We start from the raw sequence: 26,111 nt of genomic DNA, 5'->3' as shown, positions 1-26,111 counted from the left end.
GTGTGAATGCGGCTCAACTGGAAGTTCATTACCATGGCGATACTGGGCGCCCACTCCCCCTCCACCCGCTTTGACTCCACCTGCGCGAGCGTCACTTCCTCCGATACTCGTGCCGTCTGGTCTTTGCCGGGTTGGGTGGTGTCGTCATTCACCGATAAAGCGTGATAACCTTTCACACGCTTCGTTTCAATTGTGATTACTATGAATACCGTATTAAAGTGTTACGATGAGCTACTCTTCAGGCCGCAGTTGGAATTTACGAACATTTTTACGAAAAACAAAGCCCGTTGGTTTGCGCTCCGGCGAAAAGCGAGCCGTTCGTGGGGAACGTCGATCATCAACGTGTTGATCGGCAATAAACATTTCAAGCAATTCAGTGGTTAAAAAAGACTTATAATTGTTTGAACAGATCAACTTGGTACATGGCATCTGGAAATTTCACCCAAGGATGAACCAGACTTGTGCAAGTCCACAATTCTCTTCCAGATATCTCGGTTGATTTCTCTTGACCTTCCGATGACCGGTCACCTGTGTGTGAATGCAGATCAAGAGGATTAGCGTTTGCATGCCGATACTGGACGCCGCCCCCCCGCTCAACCCTACCTTTGTGAGCGTCACTTCCTCTGACACTCGTGCAGTCTTGTCTTTGCCGCCGGAGGGGTAGGGCGGCGTGAGTAGGCCGCGAACTTGGACTTTGCTGCCACGAAGGACGGGGGCAGGGCGGCGGCGGCTGGGTTTCGGGGGCCCCCGGGCGGCGTGCGGCAGGCCAGTCCTTCGCCGCAGGGACAGCGCTGGAAGAGCTCCAGACCACGTCGCCGGTGCTTCCCGCGTTGGCGCGAACAAACTTGGCCCTCGTGTAAGACGGGCTTGCAGATGCGCGTCCAGAAGTGGCGAGCGCAGCACAGCCCGTCCGAACAGTCGGCGGCGGCGAGACACGGGTCGCCGACTTGGCCTGGCGACCCGAGAACGGTTAGCGAAACATTTGACCACTTCCTGTCTTACGGGACGCGACACTTGCCTTTCCCGGACGCTCCTCTGACCTCCATCTTGCTCCATCTCGCCTTGGGGGAGGCCACAGCGCTCGCCCAGTCGTCGTGCTCGGGAATCTGCTGGGATGCCGTCGCGTCGCCGTCGGGAACGCACACACCTTGCGCGACACACCGTTTGAGTGGCACGCCTCGCAACTTTTAATGTACAATGAACCCTTGCTACAATCCCAGTTATATATATTTTTCATTTTTTTGAATTTACCCTAACATTGATGCTAATTTCGGTTAGCCCTTCTACAGTGTTTTGCATTACGTTAGGATTGAGCTTGTGGAAATGATGAAATTCTAAGTTTGGTTGAACATTTTAGTGTTTAAATACGCAATGTTTAATTCTATTGTGTTTTTCAGTTTTACAGTAACTTGAAGCAAGCACGCTTTTGCCTCTTATTTGAACCATTCTGTTGTTGTTTCCTCAAAGTGATGTTATACGATCACATTTTGAGAAGTTGAAATGTGTTTAAGGCATGTGAGAGGGGGAAAACCATTTTGAAAATGTTTTATTTGACGGTCTCGCCATACGGCGGTTTGTTATTTCTTGCGGATATAAACGGAGATTCCCTGTGCTGGAGAACATCGACGGGTCTTACTGTTGCTGCAGAGGTTGCCGGGGCAACACATGCCATCTCTATGGCAACGCTTCTTCCTCCTCCTGCAGGTCCGGCAGCTGGAGTGGGCGGGGCCTCTGTAGGGGGCGTGGCAGTAGCTCCCCTCGCTGCACTCCAGGTCGCTGATGCACTGCCTGTGCTGCACATGCGAACACACACACGCACACATGCGCGTTAGCGAGCAGGCAACCACTCGCGGACACGCGCAAGCGTTCAAACACTCACCGTCAGCTCCCACGCACTCCCGTTGAACGAGACCGCGGGCCCCTTGTGCACGACCACCGTCCGGATGGAGTTGAGCCGGACACGCACATCCCTGCCGCACGCCACCGTCGCCAGGGAGAGCGCGCACAGCAGCGCGTCCACGTTGCGAGTCATGCCCCCCACCCAAAAAAAAACCTCTTCAGCTTCTTCTTTCCGCAAACTGGCACGCGTGCACTTTATAGGCCACGCGCTTGTGACCCGCCCCTGCCCTTTCACGGACACCGATACCCCCCCCCCCCACACACTCCAGGACCACCGATACAAGGGGGTGGGCGGTGGTTCATTTCGACTGTTGTTGTGAGTCAAGTTTCTTTCATTTTGTTATACTTGAACGGTGGCTCTCAAACATTTTACATCGAGTACCACCTCGAAAAATTCTCAAAGTACCACAAAAACGACCTAAAAGCTTTTCGTATGCTCCTGTAATATTATGCAGTTTTGAACATTTAACGCCGCTCTTAAATATCGGAAGTGTATCGGAAGTAACGATCCAATTTAAACGTATTGCACATGAAAGTTAAATACAACTGAATTGTACTCGGGCAGTGATTGTTTCACGTACCACAAGAGGGAGCCTGCGGACCACGAGTGGGACGAGTACCATGTAAAACTGAAACGAAAAAAAAAGAAAAATTCATTAAAACATCTAAAAAGGACTCAAATGTACAGTGTACAGTACTACTGTGCATTACTGTTTGTTTAAATGTTTGAAAGGTGCTTAAAAGTAAGTGTTTCTAATAGGAGTGTGTGGGAGACTGGGGAGGTTCATACAGTTTTAAATTGGGAATAAATACGATTTTGCGGAGCGGTTTCAAAATAAGACAGCATACGGACGTGCTGCTTTCAAAATGAGTGTGAACACTAATGACTTTTTTTCCCCAAGCACACACACGACAACCCTTCCCCCACTCACGCACAAACACATGCACACACAAACATAGACACACACACATACACACACGCACGCACACATTGGCCAGTCAGTCACACGGCAAGAGTCCTCCAGACGATGCAAACATTCCCTCTGGTGCGTTTAATGGCGCTGACTTTCATAGCAGGCGCAAACAATCAAAGACGACGATGAAGAGGAAGATGATGATGATGGTGCCGATCACGAGTTGAACCGGGTGACGGCGGGCCAGCCCGTGTGCAGGCGGATCCACTCGAAGTAGTGCGCCACCTGCAGACAAAACGTCGGCCAGGAATTGGACCGTATTATCGTGTGTGATAGCAATTTTTTCCCCCCGCCTGTGGTCCAGGGCCGGCAAATCATAAATGCTAAGCAGGGTGCACGGAGACCGACAATCGGGCCGAATTTGTATCACCTGAGTGTAAACGCCCGGGAAGCCCGGCTGGCCGCACTGATCGCCCCAGCTGACGATGCCCCACAGGTAGGACACGCCCAGGTGGTCCTCGCACACGAGAGGGCCGCCGCTGTCCCCCTGGCACGAGTCTACGGCTCCTTCCAGGTCACCTTCACGCAAGCGCGCGCACACATTTCAACGTGGGCACGGACGGACGCGCGCCGCTGCGACTGGCTGACACTGACCGGCGCACATCATCCCGGGTCTGAAGCGGTCTTTGTAGAACCGCTGGCAGTCGTGGATGAGGGACACTTTGGCCCACAAGAGAACCTGCGAGGCTATTCCCACTGGAAGACCAAAATATGACATCACAGTTGGACCACTCTCAGCAGAAACAAGTGAAATCAGGCGCTTTCTAGAACTTCAAATGAGTCTTTCACATTTCTGTGGAGATATTTTGGCCTAACGGCCTTTTGAAGGTCATGCCACAGCATTTCAATGGATTCAAGCGCGGCCTTTGACTAGGCCACTCCAAAACCTTCATTTTGTTCCGTTTGAATTTGAAAACTTTGAGCAGAGTTTTAAATCCACACACACCTGCTGTGCGGCCCCAGCCCGAGATGCTGCACGTGTGGTTGGCGTTGAAGAGCCGCTTGGACCAGGGGACGCAGGCGGGCTTCACCGCAGGGTTGTCCTCCATACACTTGCCCACCTCCTCCGGGAGGTCCTTGAGCCGCACCAGGGCGATGTCGTTCTCGTACGTGCTGCCGTTGTACCTGCGCGACAACATCGAGGCTAGCGACGCTAGCACGCCGACGCGAGCTAGCGAAGGGGCGGGGAAGCCGGCGCTACCCGGGGTGGATGATGACCGCGCCCACCGGGATGATGTCGGTGGTGTCCTGAGGCCTTGACTTCTTCCAGATGGAAAACTTCACGCGGAACGCCGACGGGTTGGGCCTGGAAGGACGGACAAACAAGCCTGTTGGTTGGCGACCCGGCTCAGGGGAAAATCCAGAACAGCACCCCTCCAGTGGATATAAAAAGTCTACACTCCCCTGTTCAATTGCCAGCATTTTGTGCTTTTTAAAAAATGAGACCAAGATACATCATTAAAATAAAACAAAACTGAGATATTGTGCACACCTTTTAGAACAGCGAATGCGGCCGTGTTAAGAATTAACCAATCGCATTCAAACTCATGTTAAATGCAAGTTAGCACACAACTGTTACTATTTGAAGTGCTCCCCCCCTCAAAAAACTTTCAAATGTTCTGGTAGGCTTTTCTTTCATGAAAAAAAATTTGCTTGAATGTGATTGGTGAATTCGTAACACAGCCACTTGAGCTGGACGTCAAGAACTAATTCTCAAAAGGCTTTCCACAGTCGCACCTGACACAGTGAGCCGCCGTGAGGACCCAGCAGCCTCCGATGTAAGTTGCCCCGCAGTTCATCCTCCCGTTTTCTGCCAGGCCCACCTGCCACTGGATCTGCGTCTGCGCGGGAGCGACGCAACGTATGAGACACGACTTTGAGGCCCGACAACACGGCAACTCACGCGGTTGGCCGCCACGCCGCCGACGACTCTCTTGAAGCGGCTCACTCGGTCCCCCACGCTGTCGTCGTAAGCGGCGGTCATGTTGGGAACGCCGCACTGCAACTTGGACTCCAGATGTGCACGGTTGCCGCGCGTTTCTAAACGCACATGAAGTCGGGGCATTTTTGACTGATATTCTCTCTATTATCGTAATCAATAGTCAACCATAAAAAAATTTAAAATGTTAAAACTTCACTGCCAGCCCTCCCAGTTAACATGGATATTTGACTTCAAAAGCCGTCAATGGCAGTGAATGAGTTTTTTTAAATTTCTTTGTCGGTGAGCAAAATTCCAAATTCAGCAGGGATCAAATCATCGCTCGCCCCACTGTGTGTCGACACCAGTTGGAATTACAAACCTTTCCTAGGGGAGATGTACTCTGGAAGCAGGAGAGGGAATGACGTAATCAGTGGTCAACATGGCGGAAGCTTCTCAGCGGGATCCTTTCAGAGTCCCTACCTGTGCTGTTCGACCCCGCCCTGGCCAGCTCTGCGCGACAGTACAAGTCCATCACCGAATGCTTTCTCACTGTTCATTTTCCGCACACACATCGGAGGTTTCAGGTCAATTTTGACCCGGGCCGAGAATATCCTCATCATAATTGTCGACTACAGATATTTTAAAAATGGATTCATAGCCGGTCTGACACGAATAAACAGAAGCTTCATCCTGAATGTTTCAGACTTATAAAATACAATATTTTCAGGTTTGGATCATTTTAGTTAAAGTCATTGAGTGTATTTTTTTTTTTTTTACTGGTATCAAATGTCGATACCATACAAAGCGTATGCAAGAGGTTCAGTTCCTCTCGAATGTGCTGTGTCGGTGCGTTTGTGTCTCACTGTGCGTCACCGCCTCGTCTTCTCCCGCCAAACAGTCCATCTGTCCGTCCGCCACTGCGTCCGCGTGCACGCACACGCCCGTATCGCAGCGGAAGGCGCCACTTCTGCAGCCTGGCGGGGAAAGGAGGGGGGGGAGAAAACGGCAGTGACGGCGGAAAGGGTTTGCGTGCGCGTGCGTACGCGACGTTTACGTTTGCAGCACATCTCGTCGCTGCGGTCGCCGCAGTCGTCGACCCCGTCGCACGCCCGGTTGGCGGACACACACTTCCCGTTGGCGCACGCAAAGCCGCACTCTGCCAGACAAGGAGCAGGTCAAAAGGGTGTGTGTTTGTGAGCGAAGGCGCCACACACCTCATATGACGGGTCATCGGCGACGTAATTCCATCACACACAACAGTGAAATGAGTTCACACACACAAACAACAAACACTCAAGCACGACTGAAAAATGATTCAAAAACAAAACACACGACAAACACACACACACTACAGAAAAAAAAACTCTTGCACAACTGAAACTCTCACACACTACCCAAGTGCTCTCTCTCTCTCTTTCACGCACACACACTACTGAAACACTTTCACACGGCCGCACTGTAAAATTCTCACTACTGCCACGCTCTCACACCCACCATAAAAAAAATAACATTTGCTCACACACACTACTGAAACACTCTCACATGCACCATTAAGACGCTCTCCGAATCACTTTTCAGTCGTGCATGTGAGAGCATTTCAGTAGTGGGTGTGTTTCAGTAGTGTGTGAGAGAGTAAACTTTCAGTATTGTGAGAGCATTTTAGTGGGGCGTGAGAGCTTTCCAGTAGTGTGTGAGCATTTCATTAGTGTGTTTATGTGGGAGTGTTTCAGTCGTGTGCATGAGAGCGTTTGTGTAGGGTGTGTTTCAGTCGTGCGTGAGAGAGCGAACGTTTCGTGAGTGACTGTGAGTGTTTCAGTCAAGTGTGAGAGTATTACAGTAATGTATGTGAATGAGAGTGTTTATGAAATCATCTCAGTAACAAGTGAGAGGTAATCCTGGATTTTGTCCTTTACGGGCCCTCATACCTTCAGGCACGTTGGTCTTGTCATAGCAGGTCGCCGTGGCAACCTTCCCGTCACCGACCCGGACGGCGTCGTGGATGACGCACTCGGCCAGCGACGTCTCGAAGCCCCGACAGCGAACGCTAACGCAGCTGTCGGGAAAGTGCGGAGCGCTGCCGTTGCGACGTAGGGTCGCGAGGGCGAGCGCGCCGGCAGACGCGGCGCCGCTGCGGGAGGACACGACGCGCCGTTAGCTGTCGTACGCTAACAGTAGCGTGGCGAGAGCGTTTCAGTAGCATATGGGTCAATAACGATTGCTTTTTACAATGAATGCCTAGAATTTTTAATTCTCAATAACATTTTATATCTAGATAGAATATAGAATATAGGAATTTCAACAAGGGAGCATAAAAATATTTGCTAAATTAGAATTGTTTTTTTCTTTACCGCTACTGATCAAAAGATATGAAAATGACCCATATTTAAATGAAGACTTTTTCAGTACTGCGCATGCGAGTATTCTAGTTGCGTGTGTGTGTTTCAGTCGTGTGTTTCCGGTGCCCGCTCACAGAGGGTGACCGAGATCCTTGCAGGCCGCGTTGGCGCTCGCCATGTCCCAACGCTCCCCGCACACCAGCAGGCGCTTCCCCCCGCCAGGACTCGCGTCATCGGCAACGAAGAGGGCGAGCACGCCCGTGTCGGGATCGAGGGAACTGGAGAACTTGGGTTGCGCAACTGCAAGGGGGCGCACGCACACCGATGGCACGTTGGACGACGCGTCGGAAAGCGCCCGACCTCGACTTAAGACGAGTTTGAGAGCAAACCTGAGCATGATTCTCCGAAGTGGGACATGGCGGACTTCTGGCTGCGGCACGAGAGCGCCATGGTCTGCGCGACAAGCACAAGTTGCACTTTTGCAATACTTTTGTCTCAATGAAGCTCCTCAATTCACTTCGACAAACTTGTTCCTTTGGCCCGAGATGCCACTTGCTGATGACCCGAACGTTTGAGAACCCCCGCATTAGAAAGGCGAGCTACCTGGCAGTAGGAGCGGTAGAGGCGGCCGTCCCGTCCGCAAACGGGGGCGACGTCCTCGGCGGGGCACAAATACGGCGGCTTGCAGGAGCAGCGCCCTTCGATGCATCGCTGCCACGGTTTGCAGAAGACCAGGTCGCAGGACGCGCGCGTGGGCCTGCGAGCGCAAAAAGTCACCTTAGCGGACCTCGCCGGCGGCCGGGAAGCGCAACCTACTTTCTGTGGAGACACTCCTCCGGACCCGCGAAGTCGTCTGGCCGAGTCGTTATCGAGGTGACCTCCTGCGGGGACATGGTCACTTGATCACAACAACATTCATTATGTAGCGGGTGTCGTCTGATATTTTTTGTGACATTTTTATTTCGTAGTGTCCTGTGAGATTACTAGAGACAGCTCATTACTCCAGCACTAATATTAGTCGTTCTTCACAGAGGATAAAGAATATAAGCCAGTACTGTGAGTTGTCCGTCTCCGTGTCTTTGCATGTTTGTGTTCACGCCATTGCTTCAAGGGTTATTGGCTATAAAGCTACGTGGTTGTTTTAAATACACAATTTGCAATTTTCTTTGTTTAGTTTGAAAGTAAACTTCAAGTGGGAGTATGATCAAGTTATCATCGGCCCTCTTTGCCACCTTAACAACTGTCTCATCCATTCAAAGTCCAAGTCCAGGATCTCATCTCCCAGAGTTCATCCTCAGAAGTATTCACCGCAGGTTCTCAATAGGGTTGCTTTCAGGGGATACTGGCGGCCACATTTATCCCTCTGTCCCCGTAGCTAAAGCAAGTATTCTTCTTTTTTTCCATGCAAAGATGCATCAAAACTGCGAATTGTTTAATAATGGGGAACAACCAAATTGTCAAACCATTTTGAGATTGAGATCAGTGAGCGAAAGAAACAGCTCAAATCCTATCATGTCCGTAACAATTTGTACAAAAAAAAAAAAAAAAAAAAAAAAAAAAAAAAGATGAACTCACCGAGTTGGAGATGAGGAGAAGCGGCAGGAGAAGACAAAGTTTCATCCTGACTGAACGACAAACACTGTTGACTCTCGCGCTCCGCGGGAGCTAAACAAGCCTCTTGACGAGTTCATCCGTCAATTATTAGCTCGCCTGGCCGAAGAGGACAAACCGCATCGATCCGGCCAAGAACACAAACATTGCACAACATGAATTGGACATCAAAGAACATACGAGAAACCTCAAAAATTTACCTCTCACGGTCACGCCGGACAGCCAAGTGGACCCAGAAAGTGTTGGTCGGGTTGTTGGTGTTGCTTCGCTTTGGTTGTGTTGCTCGTGTCGGTTGTGCTTGTTGGCAAGGGTCAGAGGTCACGTGGAACAAATGAGTCGATGGTGCACTTTGTGTCAATCTGCTTTATTGGTGATAAACGTTTTTTCCTGGCGGGGGCTGAAATAAATGCCAATAATTCCGCATGTGCGTTTTTATTCCTTTCATTTCAGCTCGAGACCAGGGCCTGTGAAACTTTTGACACAAAGTGGCCCTAGCGTCAAAAACGATGCAGAGGTTTGATTTCTGAAAAGTATATTTAAGCCACTGTAACATTATGAACAAGTTTGAACAATTAATTCAGTGATTCTTTCGCATTCCAGTAGAAGGAGCCGACGAGCACATTGACAGCTGAGCGGAGGCAAAAAAAACAAAAACAAAGGCTTGTCTGGAATGCATTTATTTCCTTTTTCTTCCAATGACAAAAGAACAAGACTTGATGCCAGGTCAACGCGTCATAAAATAGGCAAATTGATTTACGGAGCGCGGTTAAGAGCATTGAAAAACAAAGAGCAAAAGAAAACAAAAGTACAGAAAAGCAAAAGAAAGCTTCCGAAAATGAATGACTTCACGTCGAAAGCGTATTTCACTATAAATAGAAAATAAAGCTGGAAAAGTTTGCATTGCACAAATTCACACATGACTTTGGATAATGTTGCAACACCCACACTTGATTTGTCATGCCTGAAGTACTTCTATGAAAAGACTTGACATTAGGGTAGGAGGCTATGAGCTTAGTTTGCTGACGTTTGGTTTAAAGCCATGTAATTGGAACAAAAAAATAATATTTCACAAAATCCTCCGAGGGCAGTTTCGTGACGAATTAATCACAAAGAGCCACAAAAAAAGGAAAGTGACACAATTATCAGACCACATTTATAAAAAAAAATATATACTTTCTTGACTTGTTACGCATATAATCTCGCCGATGAGGAAAGAAGTGTTTTTCAAGCGGGACAAAGTCTGCTCGTCACGTAAACATTCCACTCTTGTGACAACCCGCGCGTGGGCGCGCTCGACACGCGTTCGTTGGCCTGCCCGTGTTGCGTCAGCGGGCTGCTTGCCGTTTTGCGGAGGTTTTTGGTCGCCGCGGTGACGAAAACATGCTCGCGCGCTTACACGCCAATACGTCAGCTGGAGCGTGTGTCGCCGTTTAAGGCGGCCGGGAGTGCAGAACATATAAAGTCACATAAGAGCACATTTGTTTCATAATAACAATAATAAGAATATGAGTGTCGTGCGCAAATTGTGCTGCCAACTTATCAGTGTCAGGAAATTCCAAGACAAAATCATAAATAAAGAGGTAGGAGAGGGGGGGGAGAGAGAAAAAAAAAAAAAAAAAAAAAAAAAAAAACATTCTTTCCTTACTTCCCTGTCAACAAGCATGTTGCTATGGCGACGTACGGAGGTTGTGGGACGCGCCCACCAATCACATGCTATTAAATTTTGATTGGCGGCTGCGTGGGACGAACGGAAGCTGAAGGCGAATGAAAACAATAATACTTCAAGCTAGGTTTTTCATGGCAAATCCTCAAAAGAATCGTCAAACTTGAGCAAAGGTCAAAAAAGTTCGGAATTTGCGGTACCCGGTTCCGAGTGGGGCCCATTTGGGCCGATTGCCTGGTGAAAATGTGTAATAGCGAGTACCGAAATTCAACCCAAAATGACCAACTTCATGTTCAATTTCAGGCATGGGTCCTTGAGCCTTTTTTGCGCCGCCAAATTTCGAGTCGGTTGGCGAAACCGGTGACGGGGGGCTCCTAAGTTTCGCGGGGTCATGTTCACGACTCCTACAACTTCAAACATTTGTGTTCAAGGCCCACGAAGAGGCAATTCAACTGTCGGCACAAGAAAAAATTATTATTGCTCGGGCCCGGATTATATTCCAAAATAAACCAAGTGCCGCACGCATTCACTGGAGGCGGCGGCCATTACGGGCTGGCAGCAGGCGAACTTTTGAGGCTGTTGAGGGCCGCATGAATGCGAAAGTGCAGTCTGGACTCCATGGAGTAGTCCTTGTAGTTGCTCCTGACGCCATGCCAACGACAAAACGTCAGATGCCTGACGAAAACGTGTGTGTGTGTGTGTGTGTGTGTGTAGGAACTTACTTGGCGTTTTCCATGTACGTGGCAGCCTTGGCGTCGTCACCCTGCTGTCGGTAGAGGAGGGCCAGCTCGTAGAGCGTGAAGGGGACAAGGTAGTGATCGTAGCGGATGCGATTTTCACTGCCGGGGCAACACACACACAAACACGGACAGAGACGCACACACTTTGACTTTGAGGACCTCACACGTGCCGGCGAGGCCGCTTTGCGAGTGCGCGCGCGCACCTGGACAGGACGTGCGTGAAGCAGAGCTCGGCTTGCAGCGGGCGGCCGGCGTGCTTGAGGCAAAGACCCTTCAGCATCTGCACCAGGCAGCCGTCGTCCACGTGGAACTCGGACGGCTCTGGGAGGGGGCGGGTATTTGGGGGCAGAGGTCAGCGTTAGAGCGTGCGGCGCACAAGCACCAGGGGGCGCCGCGTCACTCACGGGAGTCGCGGCGAAGCTGCTCCTCGGCCGCCTCGATGGTAACCAGCAGCGCTTCGGTGCAGTCGGCTCGCTTGCCCACGATGGTGAAGCCGCTCCAAATGTACATCATTTCCTAGGGGCACACCCACACACATATACACACACGCAAACAAACAAAACGCATCAACGCGGGCGCTCTGCGTGACATCGGAAGGGAAATGACGAGCGTTAACTACCAGAGCGGGAAGCACCAGCGGCACGGGCGTGCCGGCTTTGTAGCGGCGAGATTTCCTGACCGCGAACTTCTCGGTGGGGATGGACTTTCCCGCCAGCCGCTGCTTGAGCCCCTCCACCTGCCTGCACGCACACGGACAATCAAACGCAATGCCCGTCCGACGAAAGCCACACAGCAACAACAACAACAACAGAAAAACTCTAAATCTCAACAAGAATATTTGTCTTGTTTCTCGTCAAAACTAAATCTGATGACAATTAAAAAGTCACTTCTTTTTAGACCATTTTCATTAGTGGACCAAGTTTTTTCTCACTCCACCTGGCAATTTTATTTCGAATAATTTCAAGGTGCCGAGTCATCTCGTTTCCCTTGAATGCGCTCGCAACTTTTATTTTAAGGGGAATCAGATTAGTTTTCAGTAGAAATAAGACAAATATTCGCGGCAAGATTTATTTTGCAGTTTGGTTCTCAACCTTATTCCACCAAATACCAACTCAAAACCATTTGGGTCAACATTAAAATACAGATACATAGTAGGCTAAAGTATTAAATCAAAAAGGAGGCAGAGGTTTTATTCCTGAAAAAAGTAAAATCTACGGATTCAGTAAAAAGGGATCGCACATAAAAGTTTGTACCGAAATAAATGGATGAAAAAACACATTTTGTAAAGATTAAATGCAAACTGAACTATATTTCAAAAATGTACTGGACTAAGTTGGAAAGTAAAAAAAAAAAATGGTACCAGATTTGGCTTCATGCGTTCATTGCGAAAAACTTGCTGACGGGAAGACTGAGAATCGACGCAACACGCACCTGAAGAGCTCCACCACGTCTTCGCCAGTCTTCTTCACGTCCTCCGCCGACATCATACTGAGGATGGCGGCCTTCTGGTACACGTATATGGCCTGCGGGAAGACGGGACGGGTCAGCGCCGCGTGCGCGCGTGGGCCGCCGGACCCCCGGCGCTCACCTTGGACCAGCGGCTCTCGCGGCAAAGCAGCTCGGCGTATCGGTACGCCTGCGGCCAATCCTGCCGGTACGAGTGCGTCCACATCAGCTCCCAGTAGCACAAGTGGTGGATCTGCTTCCACTCCTGTTGGCTGCTCACACACTCCTGGTAGCCCAAACACGCCTGCAACGCGCACAGCAAACTACACGCGTCAGAGCCCGCTCGGCCCACGGCGATGGCGGCGCTGCGGTCGAGTCACGAACCTCCTCGAAGTGTCCCCGCAGCGCGGCGAGCCGGGCCGAGTAGAACTGAATGATGGCGCCCTGGAAGGAGCCGCGCGGAGGTCAGCGAACGGGGCCCGAGGAACGCGCGAGGGGTGTGAGCGCGAGGTCTTACTTTGGGATACTTGTGAAGGTACGGCTCCAGCAGAGCTTCAGCTTCCACGACGTTCCCCTCGCCGCTTCCTGGGCGCGCACACACACAAAGATATTAATTTTATGAATATTTATTATTTTACCTTCATTTATCCAGGTAAGGCAATTGAGACACGTGCGCGCACGCACCCAGCACCAGGGAGACGTATGTGTGGTAGAACAGCAGCGTCAGCGTGCACAAGATGGAGCGCAAACTGGAGCCGGACGTTCCCTCTCGCAGCTGGGACAAGCCAAACTCCTGTCGGGAAGGTTTTGTGTTTTCAACACACACACACACACACACACACACCGAGAGACACACACGGTGTCACAATTGGTAGACGACGACGACTTGCCCTGTTCCCGGAGAAGCCCATGAACTCCAGCAACCTCAGGATCCTCTGCGGGAGGAGGGACACCATCTGGTGGGACCCGTTGCGTGTTTGTTAGCATTCACAGAGTCAGAAGCATAATAATAATAACCATAAAAACATCATAAAAATGATGCCAGTGAACGCCCCACTATATCGCACTTCAGCGCTCACGCGTGCCCCTGCTACATAACAGAATTTGAGGTCATCCGTTTTTGGTACGTCACGGGCGGGCCCGGGAACGCATCCCACGCGATACGCGGACGTTCGCTGTCATCTGATTAATAATCCCGAGCGGTAGAAAACGCCACAGCGGGAGCACCAGAACCCACCAAGTTGAAGGAGCCGATGCCCAGCTTGACTCCGCCCTCAAACTGCCTGCGCGAGTCTGATTGGCTGCTCAGCTCGCGAGCGACATTCAGCACATTGTGACAGTCCCTGAGACGGGAAGTGACAAAAGAAGAAACAAAGGTTAAAAGGAAACATGTATTTTTTTTTTTGTTTTTTCACAAATAAAACACAAGGTGTTTGACTTGAACACCTTTTTCTTTCCGCGACTCACGGCAGAGCTCGAGCCTTTATTCCATTTGTTGTACGAGCAATGAAAAAGCTTGCATAATATGTCCACTTGAATGCATGCAAGAGTGAACCAAGAGGAAGAAAGGACTGACTTGTAGATTTGGTAGCTGCTTCGAATTTTGATGCCTCCTTTGATGAAGCTGATCATGTTCTCGTCCTGCACGAAGGTCAGCGTGGCTTTCTGGAGCAAGCACTCGGCGTAGCACAGCTCGGCGTGAATCTCCTCTGAGGACGCAAAGGGCGTCGCACGTTACGTCTCGGGTGGGGAGGGGGGAGCGGGGGGTGGAGCTTGTGCAAGTACCTTCCTGAAGGTTGGACTGCCTGCTGATCAGACTGGATAGGGACCCCACCACCGAGTTCTTCTTGCGAAACCTGAGGGAGGGCGCAGACACGAGCGTCACGAAGGGCGACGAGCGTTTGGTTTGGTCCCCTCATACCTCTGACAGGTGTGTAAGGCCTCCTTGATGGTCACCATGGCGATCTGGATGTCCCTGTGCTCGAAGGTCATGGCGGCCTGCATCACTAAGATGCTGCTGTAACCCAACGCGTGGTACATGCTGTCCCGCCACCTACGCAAACGCGCCGCGGTTACAACAGGACAGAGATTGGACCCAGACTGGCAAATGGCTACCATGGCTTGAGGAGTTCCAGGGCTTCCGAGAACTTGTTGTTGAGGACCAGATTGAGGGCACATTGAGTCTCCTGGATGGCGGACTGCAGGTCCATCTGACATGCACTGCGGACGGGCACAAGTGTGCACACGCGCAGGTTAAATCCACAAAATGTGAAAGAAGCGCACACACGAAGCGGCGGAGTGCCACGAACTGCTCAACTCACGTGGGAATGCGGTCGTAGGCATCCTCAAAATGTTCCTGCCAAACACACACACACACACACACACAAACACACAACTCTGTCGTTAGGGTCATCTTTTTTTTACGAATGACCTGACCACCCGAAGAAGAACCCGAAGTACAACCTAAAAAAAAAAAAAAATTTTAAAACACCTCAAGGAACACCGGAAGGCAAATTTAAAAGAAAGACCTCAAGGAGCAACTGAAGTTGAACTTGAAGCAACACCTGAAAGAACACTTGAAGAACAACCGAAAGAAACACCTGAAGGAGTACACCGGAAGACAACTTGAAAGAAACACCTCAAGGAACTCCTGTGATGAAACACCTAAAGGAGAACCTCAAGGTGAGCACCTGAAAGACCAAAGAAGTTGAAGGACAACCTCAATAAAGACCTGACAAAACACTCGAAGGAGAACCTGCAGATGAAAAGCCTAAAGCCCGCCGCAAAACCGATTGACGTATGCTTCATATACGACATACTATATTCACAATTTCATATCTACCTGTGGCTAGAAAGCAAAACACATAGAGTCTTTGTCACAGCAATGTACTCGTGCAGTCAGCGATTATGGCGACGGATCATTGCATCCAAACTCTCTACTTTAACCTCACCCGATTCCTCTTCTTTGAGGACTTCTGCATCTTCATTGACAATCGCCCCGTGTCTTTGTGGTTCAACAACGAACTAATACAGTGCGTTGTAGCGCCTCAAAGCCCCCAAAATACAGGGTTGCAGTTTTTCTCGTCACAGCGCCTCGGCCGAACTTTTTGCCACGGTCAACTAAAGACACACCCGAAGATCAACAAAACACCACCCGAAGGAATACCCAAATAAGAGACTGAAGGACAGCCTAAATAAACACCTGATGGAACATCTGAAGGAGAACCTGACGAAAGACCAAAAGGAGGTGAACCCCAAAGAAACATGTTCCTTGAAGCATTTCTTTAGGTTCTCCTTCACATGTTCCTTTTGGTGTATATGAAGAAACATCGAGAGTTAATTCTGCATGAACATGATGATGAAACACCTGAGGAAATGCCAAAAGACCTGGAAGAACACCTACAGGAACACCCGATAAGGAGCACCAGGGCGACAATAACCCGAGCAGCTCTGCATTCTGTGGGAGAACAGACTCGCCTTTCACAATTTCGCTGGAGTCTGCCACATTCTCAAGATTCCAGACACGGCTGCTCAACCTGCCGTCTCAGCACATCCTTTCGCCACACAATGGACGTTCACACCGGCGAAAAGATGTCGGGCGGGGTTCCTACATCCCAACCGTGTCCGGTGTCGAGGACGGCATCACATTACAGAGAGGAGGGAAGGGAAAAAAAAATAAATAAAAAAAAAAACACCACGTCACCACACACGCGGAGACCAAGACCACAGGCTCGCAGGTCAGAAGCTGGCTGATGAAAACCTCTTTCACGTGAGTTGGAGGAAGGTTTCTTCTGCTGGACCACAGAAGATCTGCAAAGTCCAACGACCTCAACGCAACACCTCAAGTATTCCGCGGACGCGTCGCGAACACCCCCGGAAGTCAACCCCCCTTGGCCCTGCGCCCGGAATAAGGCCGCGAACGAACATGCGAACACGTGTGTCACATCTTTCGAGCTCGCCCGTCACCTCGTCCTCGGCGCAGGCCGCGTCCCCCATCACGTCCGTCGCCCGACCGACCGACGGACAAGTCGCTCGCGTCAGGTCAGGTCGGTGTGTGCCAGCTCGCCGCGTCCGTCACTTCCGCGTACGTCGCACGCGAGGACACGCCCCCGTCTGCCACCGAAAAAAAAAAATAGATATATAAAAATATATATACATATATATATATTTTTTTATGTATATCTTTTTTTTCTCGCCGTGGAAGACAAATAGTAAATGAAAAATGAATATAATTTTTTTAAATTCGAAAAATGTTGTTTCCCTGGTAGAAAAGTCTTGTCTCTCAGTTTGCGCGTTCTGCCTTCGATCGTGTGGAATTTCTGCGGCTTCCTCCCACGTTCCAAACTACATGTGACGTTCATGATAACGCGTTGGGCTTATGCACAAAACTAGCTGGAATTACCTTTGTTATTAATTTTAGCCATCGATGTGAAGACATTGATCGTGTTAATAATCTCACAACAGTGATTTACCCAGGGAGGAATTAGATAACTTTCAATGTACAACATTGCTTCCATTTTCAAACGATCAGTTCGGCAATCTTCCTGTGAAATCACAATAGCCTCCTGCTGAGTTATGTATAGAACGGGCCCACTTGTGTGATCCTAACCTGGTCACCGTGTTGGCGTACCCTGCCTCTCGCCCGAAGATAGCCCAAATAGACTCGAGCTCGCCTTCAACCCGTGAAGAGGACAAACGCAAGAGAAACCGGATGGATGGTATGTCGCAGGCTGCAGGGGTCGTTTTCCGCAGCAGTGCCACCAAACAAGTCAGTCAACTGGCCAATGGTGATTTTAAAAAAAAAAACAAACAAAACAAAAAAAAAAAAAACACTTATGCCTCACTAACCTTTAAAACATGAGAAGTGTGAGAAGAAACATCACACCGGGTAGTTACATTACACAGTGGATTGTGAGGTCAGAGGTCATATCAGTTGGCAGCGTTTCTATCAATCCGATCAATGACAAAGAGAGCATGAGAGCATTTATTGATTGACGGCATGTTGCATGAGACCACATTCATTGGCGGTTCCCATTTAAAACAAACAAACAAACAAATTCCCATCCGCAAAGCCTGACTGGCATCACTTCTTTTCAGGACCTTCCTGAACAAGATTGCGGAGAACGGAGACAGAGTGTGGGGGGGGGGGCGTGTCAACGTGAATATATACAAATGTCCGATCAAGACTAAAATCTTGTTGCAGTTCAAGTTTCCATGGGAATTGTGTGGACGTGGATCAGTCACATTCAACTCGCACACTTGACTTCCTCCATGTTGGCAGCTAGTCCACTGCAAATGAGACCACATACTGTAAGAGATGACGATTTGCTGCAACGTTTCGACACAAAAATGGATTCCGAATCGCAAACCTGAAGGCGTGTCCTGTCTGCCGACCTCGTCCTCCTCGCCTCCCGCCGCCTTCTCGGCCTTCTTGCAGCGCTCCGCCTCCTCACGCTCCTTTTCCTCAAGCAGCGAGCGCAGGAAGGCGGCGCTCACCACCTCTTCGCCCTCGCCGAGGAGGAAGGCGTTTTTGAAGCGGTTGTACAGCATGGCCGCCTTGTCCATGATGTCCTGGTTGGCTCGGTAGAAGCGCATCTGCGGGAAAACAGTTCAGCGTTTGTGGCGTTATATATAGAGTTAATAACATCTTTTTTCCCCCTGTGTGACTAAATGTCAAGTGTGATATTATTCCAGCCATCGATCTCGCTTGTCACAAAATAATTCACACTTGTATTTGAAGCTAAGTCGCACAGACTGCTACGTGCAGGTTTTGTCGCTGGCACTTTTGAAGTACTGGTCCTATATACATGCGGTATTATTTTATTTTTGATGGCGATGCCTCGCGATACTTTTCTCGTTCTTGTATACAATCATGTGGCGGCGCAGCTCCACCTACCTTCCTCAGAGTGGAGATGAGCTCGCTGTGCCTTTGGACGTGCTGCAACGTCACGTAGATGCCGCTGAGCTGATCCAACGCCGCCAGGCACTTGGCAACGTCCTGACACGACAGACAAAAGTTGAAACAACACGTAAAAGGCGCTACAGACTCATCGACTGGTCAATGTAGTCTTTATTACTCCACGACGTTTAGAGCGTCACATCCGCTCTTCGCTAATCTTGTGTTTTTGCCCTCAGTCAGTATTAGTTTCTAAACATTGTATAGAGGTTTGAAAGAACTAAAAATAGTCATGTTAAATTTGCAGCATTAGGTTATTTCCTGAAACAGGTCAAGTTACATTTTAACATACAACCCCTTAATTCATTGCAGCGTCACAATTTTTACATCCATTGAACTTTTTTTTTTTTATATAACTCCTCCACTGCCAGCTCTCCCGGTTAACATGGATATTTGACTTCTAAAGCCGTCAATGGCAGTGAATGGAAGAGTTCCTGCTTTTTGGATGTGAAATGCCTCCCACCCTTGTGCGTAATTTTGCTTGAGGATGATCCAAAGGTTCAACAGGGTTGAGGTCGGGGAAGGATAGGGGCCACAAAAGAGCACGAGTTTCTCTCCTGTTATGCACACGACAGCCAATGACACAGAGGTATTCCTTGCAGCATGAGATGGTGCATTGTCATGCATGAAGCTGATTTTGTTACAGACAGCACAGTTGTTCTTTTTGTACGATGGAGGAAAGCGCTCAGTCAGAAACTGCATATGCTTACTTTTTCAGCGGTCATTTTCACACCTTTGCGAACGCTCAAGGGTACGAACAGCTCTCTCTTCATCAAGCTGAATCTCTGTTGTGCGTAATCATGTGGAACAGTGCAATTTAAGTTTATTGAAAAAAAAAATACTGTTATCATTGGGGCGTTTGTTCAAAAACCATTCCAATCATGCTGACTGCCATTTGCGGCGACTGTTTCGGAAAATCAAACAAATATATTTGCGTCGTAATTTGCAACGCAATGCAGTCGACATTGACTGGACTTTCATCACGTTAGTGTCGGCTGACAAAAATGCGAAGTCGTGCGGACCCGTGTGAACCTCCTACCGGGTTGTCGCTCTTGAGCGAGATGCGGATGTCCCCGTGGATTCTGTGCAGGGTTGAATCGGTCAGCGTCAGGTTCAAATTATTCTTGTGCTGCTGCTGGTTGTTCTCCTCGCCCGCTGCTCTCCAGACGCAAGCTTGCTCGTCTTCCGCAGCGGGCGCGGTCGCTTTACGACTCCTCCCGCCGCTTTGCTGCTTCGCCGGCGCGCCGCTCTCCTTCTGCGGTTCGTTTTTGTCCCGCTTCTCGCCGGTCGCAGTCTTGCCTGCCTTCGCGGCGTCCTTCTCCTTCCGCGTTTCGTTGCGGCGCTTCGTTGCGGCTTTCTCGTCGTCCGTCAACACTCTTTCGGGCTTCCTCTCCTCCTCGGAGCCTCTGTCCACCGTCCTCTCGATGCTCGTCGTCGTAGTCGCCCTCTTCTTCTCCTCCTCCTCCTCCTCCTCCTCCTGGGGCGGCGGCAGTGTCGGCGGAAGCGTGGCTCCGCCCATCATGGTCTTCACCTGAACCTTGGTGGTTGCTTTCACGATTTTGCCGATCAACTTCCTCGAGTCTTTCTTCTGAAGCTCCTCCAGCCCAGCTTCCGGCCTCTCTTTGACTTTGCCGTCACTTTGGTTGACTGTCGTGGCAGTTGATAGATTTTCTTCCCAGTCTTTCATGTCCGTCACGTGCATATTTTTCTTTGCAATGTTGGATTCTTTGAGCATCTTGTGGGCCCTGGTCCTCTTCGCCTTGGCCCTGACGGCAGACTTCCTGTCAGGACGAGAAGCAGACATGTCAGAGGTGGTCTCGGGGTGAGGGTGGGGGTGGGGGGGTGGGGGTGTGTGTGTGCTCGGAGCGTTCGTCTCACATGATGCTCTTGGTCGCCGTTTCCCTCCGCTTGCCGCCTCTCGTGGCCTTCAGCAGACCTCTCAGCGATTTCAGGACGCTCTCCTTCTTGGCCGCCAGCCGGCGCCGCCGCTAGGGAGAGACGCCATTATCAGGTCAAAACAAAGCGGGAAGAAGGGAATAAGAACAAGAAGCCTCACCTCCTCTTCCACATCACTCACTTCCTTGGTTCGGACGCCATCTTTCGCCTCCTTGGCCGTCCTCCCTCCCTCCCTTGTGCCCTTCTCTTTCCTTGACCTCTTTTTCTCTCTTCTCTCCTCCGTCGCCTCTTTTCCCTTTTCGCCCTCCTTCTTCCTTTTCATCGTCTCCTTTTTTGGGCTCTCCATCCTCCCCCTCTTCTTGCTGCTGTCGCCATCTCGTTGAGCGTCCCCTCTCGTCGCCTTCATTCTTTCCTCCTTGGCCGTCCACCTTGGTTTCAGTACCTCAGTCTTTCTTTCCTTGCCTCCTACCCGCTTGGTCTCCTCCTTTCCCCCTTCCTTACGCTTCCTCTTCCCTCCTCGGCTAGGAATTGGCTCCTCCGCCGCCATCTCCATCATTCCTTCCTTCCTTTCTTTTGTCTTCATTTTCTCTCCTTGGCTAGGTGTTGACTCCATCTTTCCTTCCTCATCTCCTTCCTGCTTGGTCTCTTCCTTTTCCCCTTCTTTTCTCCTTCTCTTCCCTCCTCTGCTTGGTGTTGGTTCCGTCGTCGTTACCTCAGTCTTTGCTTCTTCAATTCCTTCCAGCTTGGTCTCCTCCATTTCCACTTCTTTTCTCTTCATTTTCTCTCCTCGGCTAAGTGGTAACTCCTCCATCTTTCCTTCCTCGCCTCCTGCCTGCTCGGTCTCTTCCTTTTCGCTTTCTTTTCCCTTTGTCTTGCCTCCTCCGCTAGATGTCGACTCCTTCGTCGTTACCTCAGTCTTTCCTTCCTCACATTCTCCCAGCTTCGTCTCCTCCTTTTCCCCTTCTTTTGTCTTCATCTCTCCTCGGCTAGGTGTCGACTCCTCTGTCATCACCTCTGTCTTTCCTTTCTCATCTCCCTTCTGCTTGGTCTTCTCTTTTTCCCCTTCCTTTCGCTTGCTCTTGCTTGCTTGGATAGAAGTTGACTCTTGCGTCGCCACCTCAGTCTTTCCTTCCTTGCCTCCCGCCTGCTCGGTCTCTTCCTTTTCGCTTTCTTTTCCCTTTGTCTTGCCTCCTCCGTGAGATGTTGACTCTGTTGTTACCTCCGTCTTTCCTTCCTCACATTCTTCCAGCTTAGTCTCCTCCTTTCCCCCTTCTTTTGTCTTCATCTTCTCTCCTCGGCTAGGTGTCGACTCCTCCGTCATCACCTCTGTCTTTCCTTCCTCATCTCCCCTTTGCTTGGTCTTCTCTTTTTCTCCTTCCCTTCTCTTGCTCTTCCTCCCTTGGATAGGAGTTGACTCCTGCGTCGTCACCTCAGTCTTTTCGTCCTCGCCTCCTGCCTGCTTGGTCTTCTCTCCTCTGCTCGGTATTGTCGTTTCCCATTCTTTTCGCTTCCTCGTCCCTCCTCGGCTAGGCACATCCATCTTTCCTTCCACACTTCCTTTCAGTTTGATCTCCTCCTTTTCCACTTCTTTTCTCTTCATTTTCCCTCCTCGGCTTGGTATTGACTCTTCCATCTTTCCTTCCTCACCTCCTTCCTGCTTGGTCTCTTCCTTTTCGCCTTCTTTTCTCTTTGTCTTGCCTTTGCTAGGTGTTGAATCTGTCGTTCCCTTACTCTTTCCTTCCTCACTTCCTTCCAGCTTGGTCTCCTCCTTTTCTCCTTTTGTCTTTGTCTTCCCTCCTCGACGAGGTGTTGACTCTTCTGTCGTCATTGCCATCTTTCCTTCCTGCTTAGTCTTCTCCTTTTCCTTCCTCTTCCCTCCTCGGCTCGGTGTCGACTCAGTCAGCACCTCTACCTTTCCTTCTTCGCCTCCCTTCTGCTCGGTCTCCTCCGTTTCTCCTTCCTTTCTTTTCCCTCTTCTGCTAGCTGTTGACTCCTCCGTCATGGCCGCTGCCTGCTGCTCCACGTGTCTTCTGGGCCTTTGTGCAGGAGAAGGTCGGGCCTTCTGATTAGCTGTTTTGGGAGCACCGGGTGCACTGTGGGATTCGGGCGATGTGTTTGTGGCAGCGGGACCTGGGACGTCGCCTGTCTTCTTTAGCATTCCAACTGTGATCTGGCAAGACAAAAATAAAGAGACCACTTTCATTCATGGCGGAATAGTCCCACTCAAAGGCTTGGAAGAAAAACGAGCAAAACCTGGCAATACACTCACAAATCTTTCTTTCCAACAGCACTGAAACTATTTGCTGATAAACGCACCTATCCGAGTACTTTTGCGCCCTTTCTGTAACGACCAAACTTCCTTGTTCCAATTAGAAATCCGTGAGTAGCCATAACCAAAGAGTCTTGAGGTCTACTGTACCTCGCTCTTCTCTCCGCGGTCTTTCCTTGGCCGCCCTCGTCGTCTCTTCGCCATCACAGGCATCGACGTGTGTGTGTGTGCAGAGACGCTATCTTCTGGCGTGGAAGCTTCCTGCGGAGTTCGGAGGTCACCCGTTGGCGTCGGCACAGACGGCACGGACAGAACGTCCGGCTTGCTCGCTGGCTCGCTCGCGGTCGCCAACTTGTCGGACTTTGCGTCGCGAGTGGGACTGTCGGGGGTCTTCGTGGGGACGCATTTGACCACGCAGGGCTTCAGCCGCAGCGCGCTTGCCGTCACATATGCGCTGCTTGTTACCGTCTGGCCTTCTTCAGCCTGGCACAGATGACGCAATGGAGACAGTCAAAAAGATGCAGTCAACACGCACGCCATTAGGAATACATATATAAATATATATATAAAGTTCAGACATTACAGGTGATAAGGAAAATTGTTTTGTAGTACTTAGCTGGTGTAAGCTGACAATTTTTAAAGGTGTGTTCGCTTCATTAAGACCATTCGTGAGTCGTTTATGATGTTTTTTCGGCTGGCTGTAATTGTACTTTTTTTGTACTTGCTTTTATTTTGCCTCGTTTTGCCCTGCGTTCTCCAGTCAGGTCGGCACAGTCAATGAGAAACTGTTCTCAATCGCCTTACCTGGTTAAATATTTTTTTTTTAAATAAAATTGTCGCGTTATAACCGCGATTTTTGTCCCGATTTTAGTTGGTCCCTTACCCCCCTGTGAATAGCGAGGGTTGACTGTCGAATTATTCCTATGTGCATGCCAACCTGTGGTATGTCGCTCTTCATTTCTGCCGAGGCTTTACTCGGCCGCCCTCGTCTCCGCTTCACCAAAGGCGCTGAACTTGACGTCTGTGACGCGTCGCCACCTCCGGGCGTGGAGGCTTCCTGCGGGGTCTGCATTTTTATCTCATTGTCCTCCGTTTGTATTTGAGCAGATGACCTGGATGAAGATCTTCTCAGAGTTTTTGTCGCCTGCACACTTTTGGCCTGACTGTCAAATCCGCTTGTTGCCTGGCCGGCGTTCGGCAACTCGTTCGCAACACTAAGCGAACCGTGCGAGGTCTGAGCTGGGACGCATTTGACCACACACGGCTTCAGGCGCAGCGTGCTGCCAGCGCACCTTGCTGCCATAGACGGACCTTTAGCCTCTGAAGATGCTTTGACAGGCGTGGCGTTTGTGTCTGCGCATTTGCCTCTTGAGTTTGCAGGCAACGATGGCTTTGCGGGTGTGCTTTTGGCTGCGGCGGTTGTTTTAGAAGCGTCGGTTGATTTCACAAGTGTACTTTTGGCTGGAAACTGAGGAGACAAGTGCAAAAAGAGAATTGGAGTTACTGTGGGGGGGGGGAATGATTTATTCCCCTGCTGAAGTTGTAAGTTTGCTCACTTACAGAGAAATGCCCTTTTTCATGGTTGATGACCATAACAGTGAGGCGATCAGTGCAAAATCGTTTTTAAAAAAAAAAAAAAAACACAAAATGGATTCAACCTCCTACAACTCGTACAAAACTCGGTCTGGCGCTCAATATAAGATCTTGCCTCCTGGAACATGGTTGATCATGAGAAAGATGTATTCTACCTTCAGCCATCTAACGGAAGAACATTTAATTGTTCTGCCTTTCATTATATGTGGCTCAAAATATAAATTTCAATTCATACATTTCTGACAAACGAGGTACAATTGGATCATTTACTGGTCGGGGATGACTGCATAATGCATTTACAACTCTAAAATGTATAGTTTTGAAATGTTTGGGGAAATAACTGTTTCCATTGAACGTTTGCAGTAGAGTCATAAGTACATGTAAAAATAAAATAAATATTTTCTAAAAGAAAATACAACTTTAGTACGACAGCAAAAGTACTTACACTGTTACCAGTGTATCTCGTATGAAGAAATGATCATATTAGCAACAGTGAAGCAGAGAGTAACACTGACTTTGGATTTCTTCCCGACTCCAGGCGTGTTCTGGATCTCCCACATGCCTTCGGTGAAGCCTTTGAAGCGTACGCCACTGCCGTACCTCATCTTGTTGCCAGCGAACGGGACGATGTGTTTCGGTGTGAGGTGACCTCTTAAGAAAAGTTGAGTCAGTCAGGTGATTAGAAAGAAACCAGATTGCGGTCGGTGTGGCACACAGGGAGCGATGTCACACGTGTACCTACATCTGATGGGTCCCGAAAAAGAAGACGGCAACTCGCTTCTTTTGTGCCTCATCCGATTTACAGATCTGTGTCACGAACGGCAAGATAAACGAACAAATGAAGGCGATTACACGAGATCGTGTCTCTTTGGGTGTCTGAATCTTGTTTTCAGTGTAAGAACTTTTGCGATGTGTGAGAGTTGTTCTGGGAAGCATGAGCGTTATTTATGTTTGTGCAAGACCTTTTTAGGGCCTGCGTATGTGAGTGAGGTTTATGTGGGGCTTGGGTTTGTTTTTTGATGAGTGTGAGAGAGAAATGTTTTTTTTTGGTCTTGTTTGTAAGTGTTTTTGTGTCTGTCTGGTTGTGTGTGTGCGTGTGCGTGCGTGTGTTACCCTGGCCGGCCAGTAAGGGAAGCCCTTCATTTTGGCGAACACAAGGTCCCCTGCTTTGAACTGCTGACCCTGCTTGCCCGGCATCTTGCTGCGTCAATACTGCACAGTACAATTCAAATTCATACAAATCACATTTATTATGCTTATTACTTACATCCACATCCAATATAACCACAAATATTGTCGTGCCACACGCACGTATAGCCGTTTAGCCATCGGACATGATTGCCGGTGCTCAACTGATTAAAGTCAACTAAAAGACATTGAAGTAGTAGCTGAGAACTGATTTAATTAAACGGGCCCGGGATTGAGAGTCATGCATCATGAGCAGCGAGCTAGGACAATTGTTTACAAGCATGCTAGCAAGGATGCTAACCGGGAGCGACTCGGCTCTCTGGGAGGATTTTAAGACTCAACTCGGCGTCGAATTGAGCCGACCGACATGTGGTAAAATAAACGAAGGCTTAACTCACCGGCAACTATGACAGCTATCCGTATTACTGACTATTAACGCCGCAGGACGAGAATAACGCCGCCGTGTCACCGGAAGCTTATTGGTTACTACGCTACGTGTCACGTGACACACACACAAGGTGAGAAGCTCACTTCCTGTTTCATCTTCCCGCGTTAAGGGGTCAAAGTAGAATAATAATGATCGTTATTATTATTATTATTATATCTATTTATTAAATAA

The 26,111-nt window shown here is 49.6% G+C and overlaps 3 protein-coding genes and 1 pseudogene across 6 annotated transcripts; all 4 read right to left on the bottom strand.

Annotated features, from left to right (window-relative positions):
• Nucleotides 1-385: 385 nt before the first annotated feature.
• On the bottom strand, nucleotides 386-2,032 carry LOC133398088 (dickkopf-related protein 2-like; annotated as a pseudogene).
• A 918-nt stretch (nucleotides 2,033-2,950) lies between these two features.
• Nucleotides 2,951-8,813, bottom strand: cfi (complement factor I). The gene is made up of 17 exons (XM_061669224.1): nucleotides 8,706-8,813; nucleotides 7,947-8,011; nucleotides 7,734-7,887; nucleotides 7,520-7,583; nucleotides 7,265-7,430; nucleotides 6,720-6,922; nucleotides 5,849-5,950; nucleotides 5,658-5,768; nucleotides 5,275-5,304; nucleotides 5,174-5,194; nucleotides 4,777-4,913; nucleotides 4,611-4,714; nucleotides 4,075-4,179; nucleotides 3,820-3,998; nucleotides 3,468-3,569; nucleotides 3,244-3,392; nucleotides 2,951-3,098 (listed from the first exon to the last, which is right to left on the bottom strand). Exons 1-17 carry the CDS (start codon nucleotides 8,748-8,750, stop codon nucleotides 3,030-3,032), a joined length of 1,806 nt encoding a protein of 601 aa, XP_061525208.1. The 5' UTR covers nucleotides 8,751-8,813; the 3' UTR covers nucleotides 2,951-3,029.
• On the bottom strand, nucleotides 8,760-16,662 carry LOC133397854 (tetratricopeptide repeat protein 39B-like). Of its 3 annotated transcripts, none has more exons than XM_061669226.1 (19): nucleotides 16,557-16,662; nucleotides 14,912-14,946; nucleotides 14,706-14,810; nucleotides 14,512-14,643; nucleotides 14,376-14,446; nucleotides 14,167-14,299; nucleotides 13,828-13,933; nucleotides 13,481-13,546; nucleotides 13,275-13,383; nucleotides 13,108-13,175; nucleotides 12,975-13,034; nucleotides 12,733-12,894; nucleotides 12,576-12,667; nucleotides 11,764-11,884; nucleotides 11,549-11,660; nucleotides 11,348-11,465; nucleotides 11,127-11,243; nucleotides 8,942-9,038; nucleotides 8,760-8,840 (listed from the first exon to the last, which is right to left on the bottom strand). In XM_061669226.1, the coding sequence occupies exons 1-18, from the start codon at nucleotides 16,584-16,586 to the stop codon at nucleotides 8,951-8,953; spliced, it is 1,725 nt and encodes a 574-aa protein (XP_061525210.1). In that variant the 5' UTR covers nucleotides 16,587-16,662; the 3' UTR covers nucleotides 8,760-8,840; nucleotides 8,942-8,950. The 3 variants fall into 3 exon arrangements, with proteins under 3 accessions (XP_061525210.1, XP_061525211.1, XP_061525209.1); XM_061669227.1 differs by lacking the exons at nucleotides 8,760-8,840; nucleotides 8,942-9,038; nucleotides 16,557-16,662 and adding exons at nucleotides 9,403-11,046; nucleotides 16,068-16,197; nucleotides 16,351-16,546; XM_061669225.1 differs by lacking the exons at nucleotides 8,760-8,840; nucleotides 8,942-9,038 and adding an exon at nucleotides 9,403-11,046.
• An 889-nt stretch (nucleotides 16,663-17,551) lies between these two features.
• Nucleotides 17,552-25,995, bottom strand: LOC133397966 (trichohyalin-like). Of its 2 annotated transcripts, none has more exons than XM_061669465.1 (12): nucleotides 25,891-25,995; nucleotides 25,418-25,516; nucleotides 25,047-25,111; nucleotides 24,820-24,955; nucleotides 23,649-24,179; nucleotides 22,862-23,194; nucleotides 20,603-22,612; nucleotides 20,425-20,534; nucleotides 19,586-20,327; nucleotides 18,487-18,588; nucleotides 17,960-18,185; nucleotides 17,552-17,879 (listed from the first exon to the last, which is right to left on the bottom strand). In XM_061669465.1, exons 2-12 carry the CDS (start codon nucleotides 25,499-25,501, stop codon nucleotides 17,872-17,874), a joined length of 4,347 nt encoding a protein of 1,448 aa, XP_061525449.1. In that variant the 5' UTR covers nucleotides 25,502-25,516; nucleotides 25,891-25,995; the 3' UTR covers nucleotides 17,552-17,871. The 2 variants fall into 2 exon arrangements, with proteins under 2 accessions (XP_061525449.1, XP_061525450.1); XM_061669466.1 differs by having other exon boundaries at nucleotides 20,624-22,612.
• Between the last annotated feature and the right edge of the window lie 116 nt (nucleotides 25,996-26,111).

This window comes from Phycodurus eques, chromosome 23 (assembly GCF_024500275.1).
Source record: "Phycodurus eques isolate BA_2022a chromosome 23, UOR_Pequ_1.1, whole genome shotgun sequence".
Classification (NCBI taxonomy): domain Eukaryota; kingdom Metazoa; phylum Chordata; class Actinopteri; order Syngnathiformes; family Syngnathidae; genus Phycodurus; species Phycodurus eques.
This window is presented reverse-complemented; position numbering and strand designations above follow the sequence as displayed.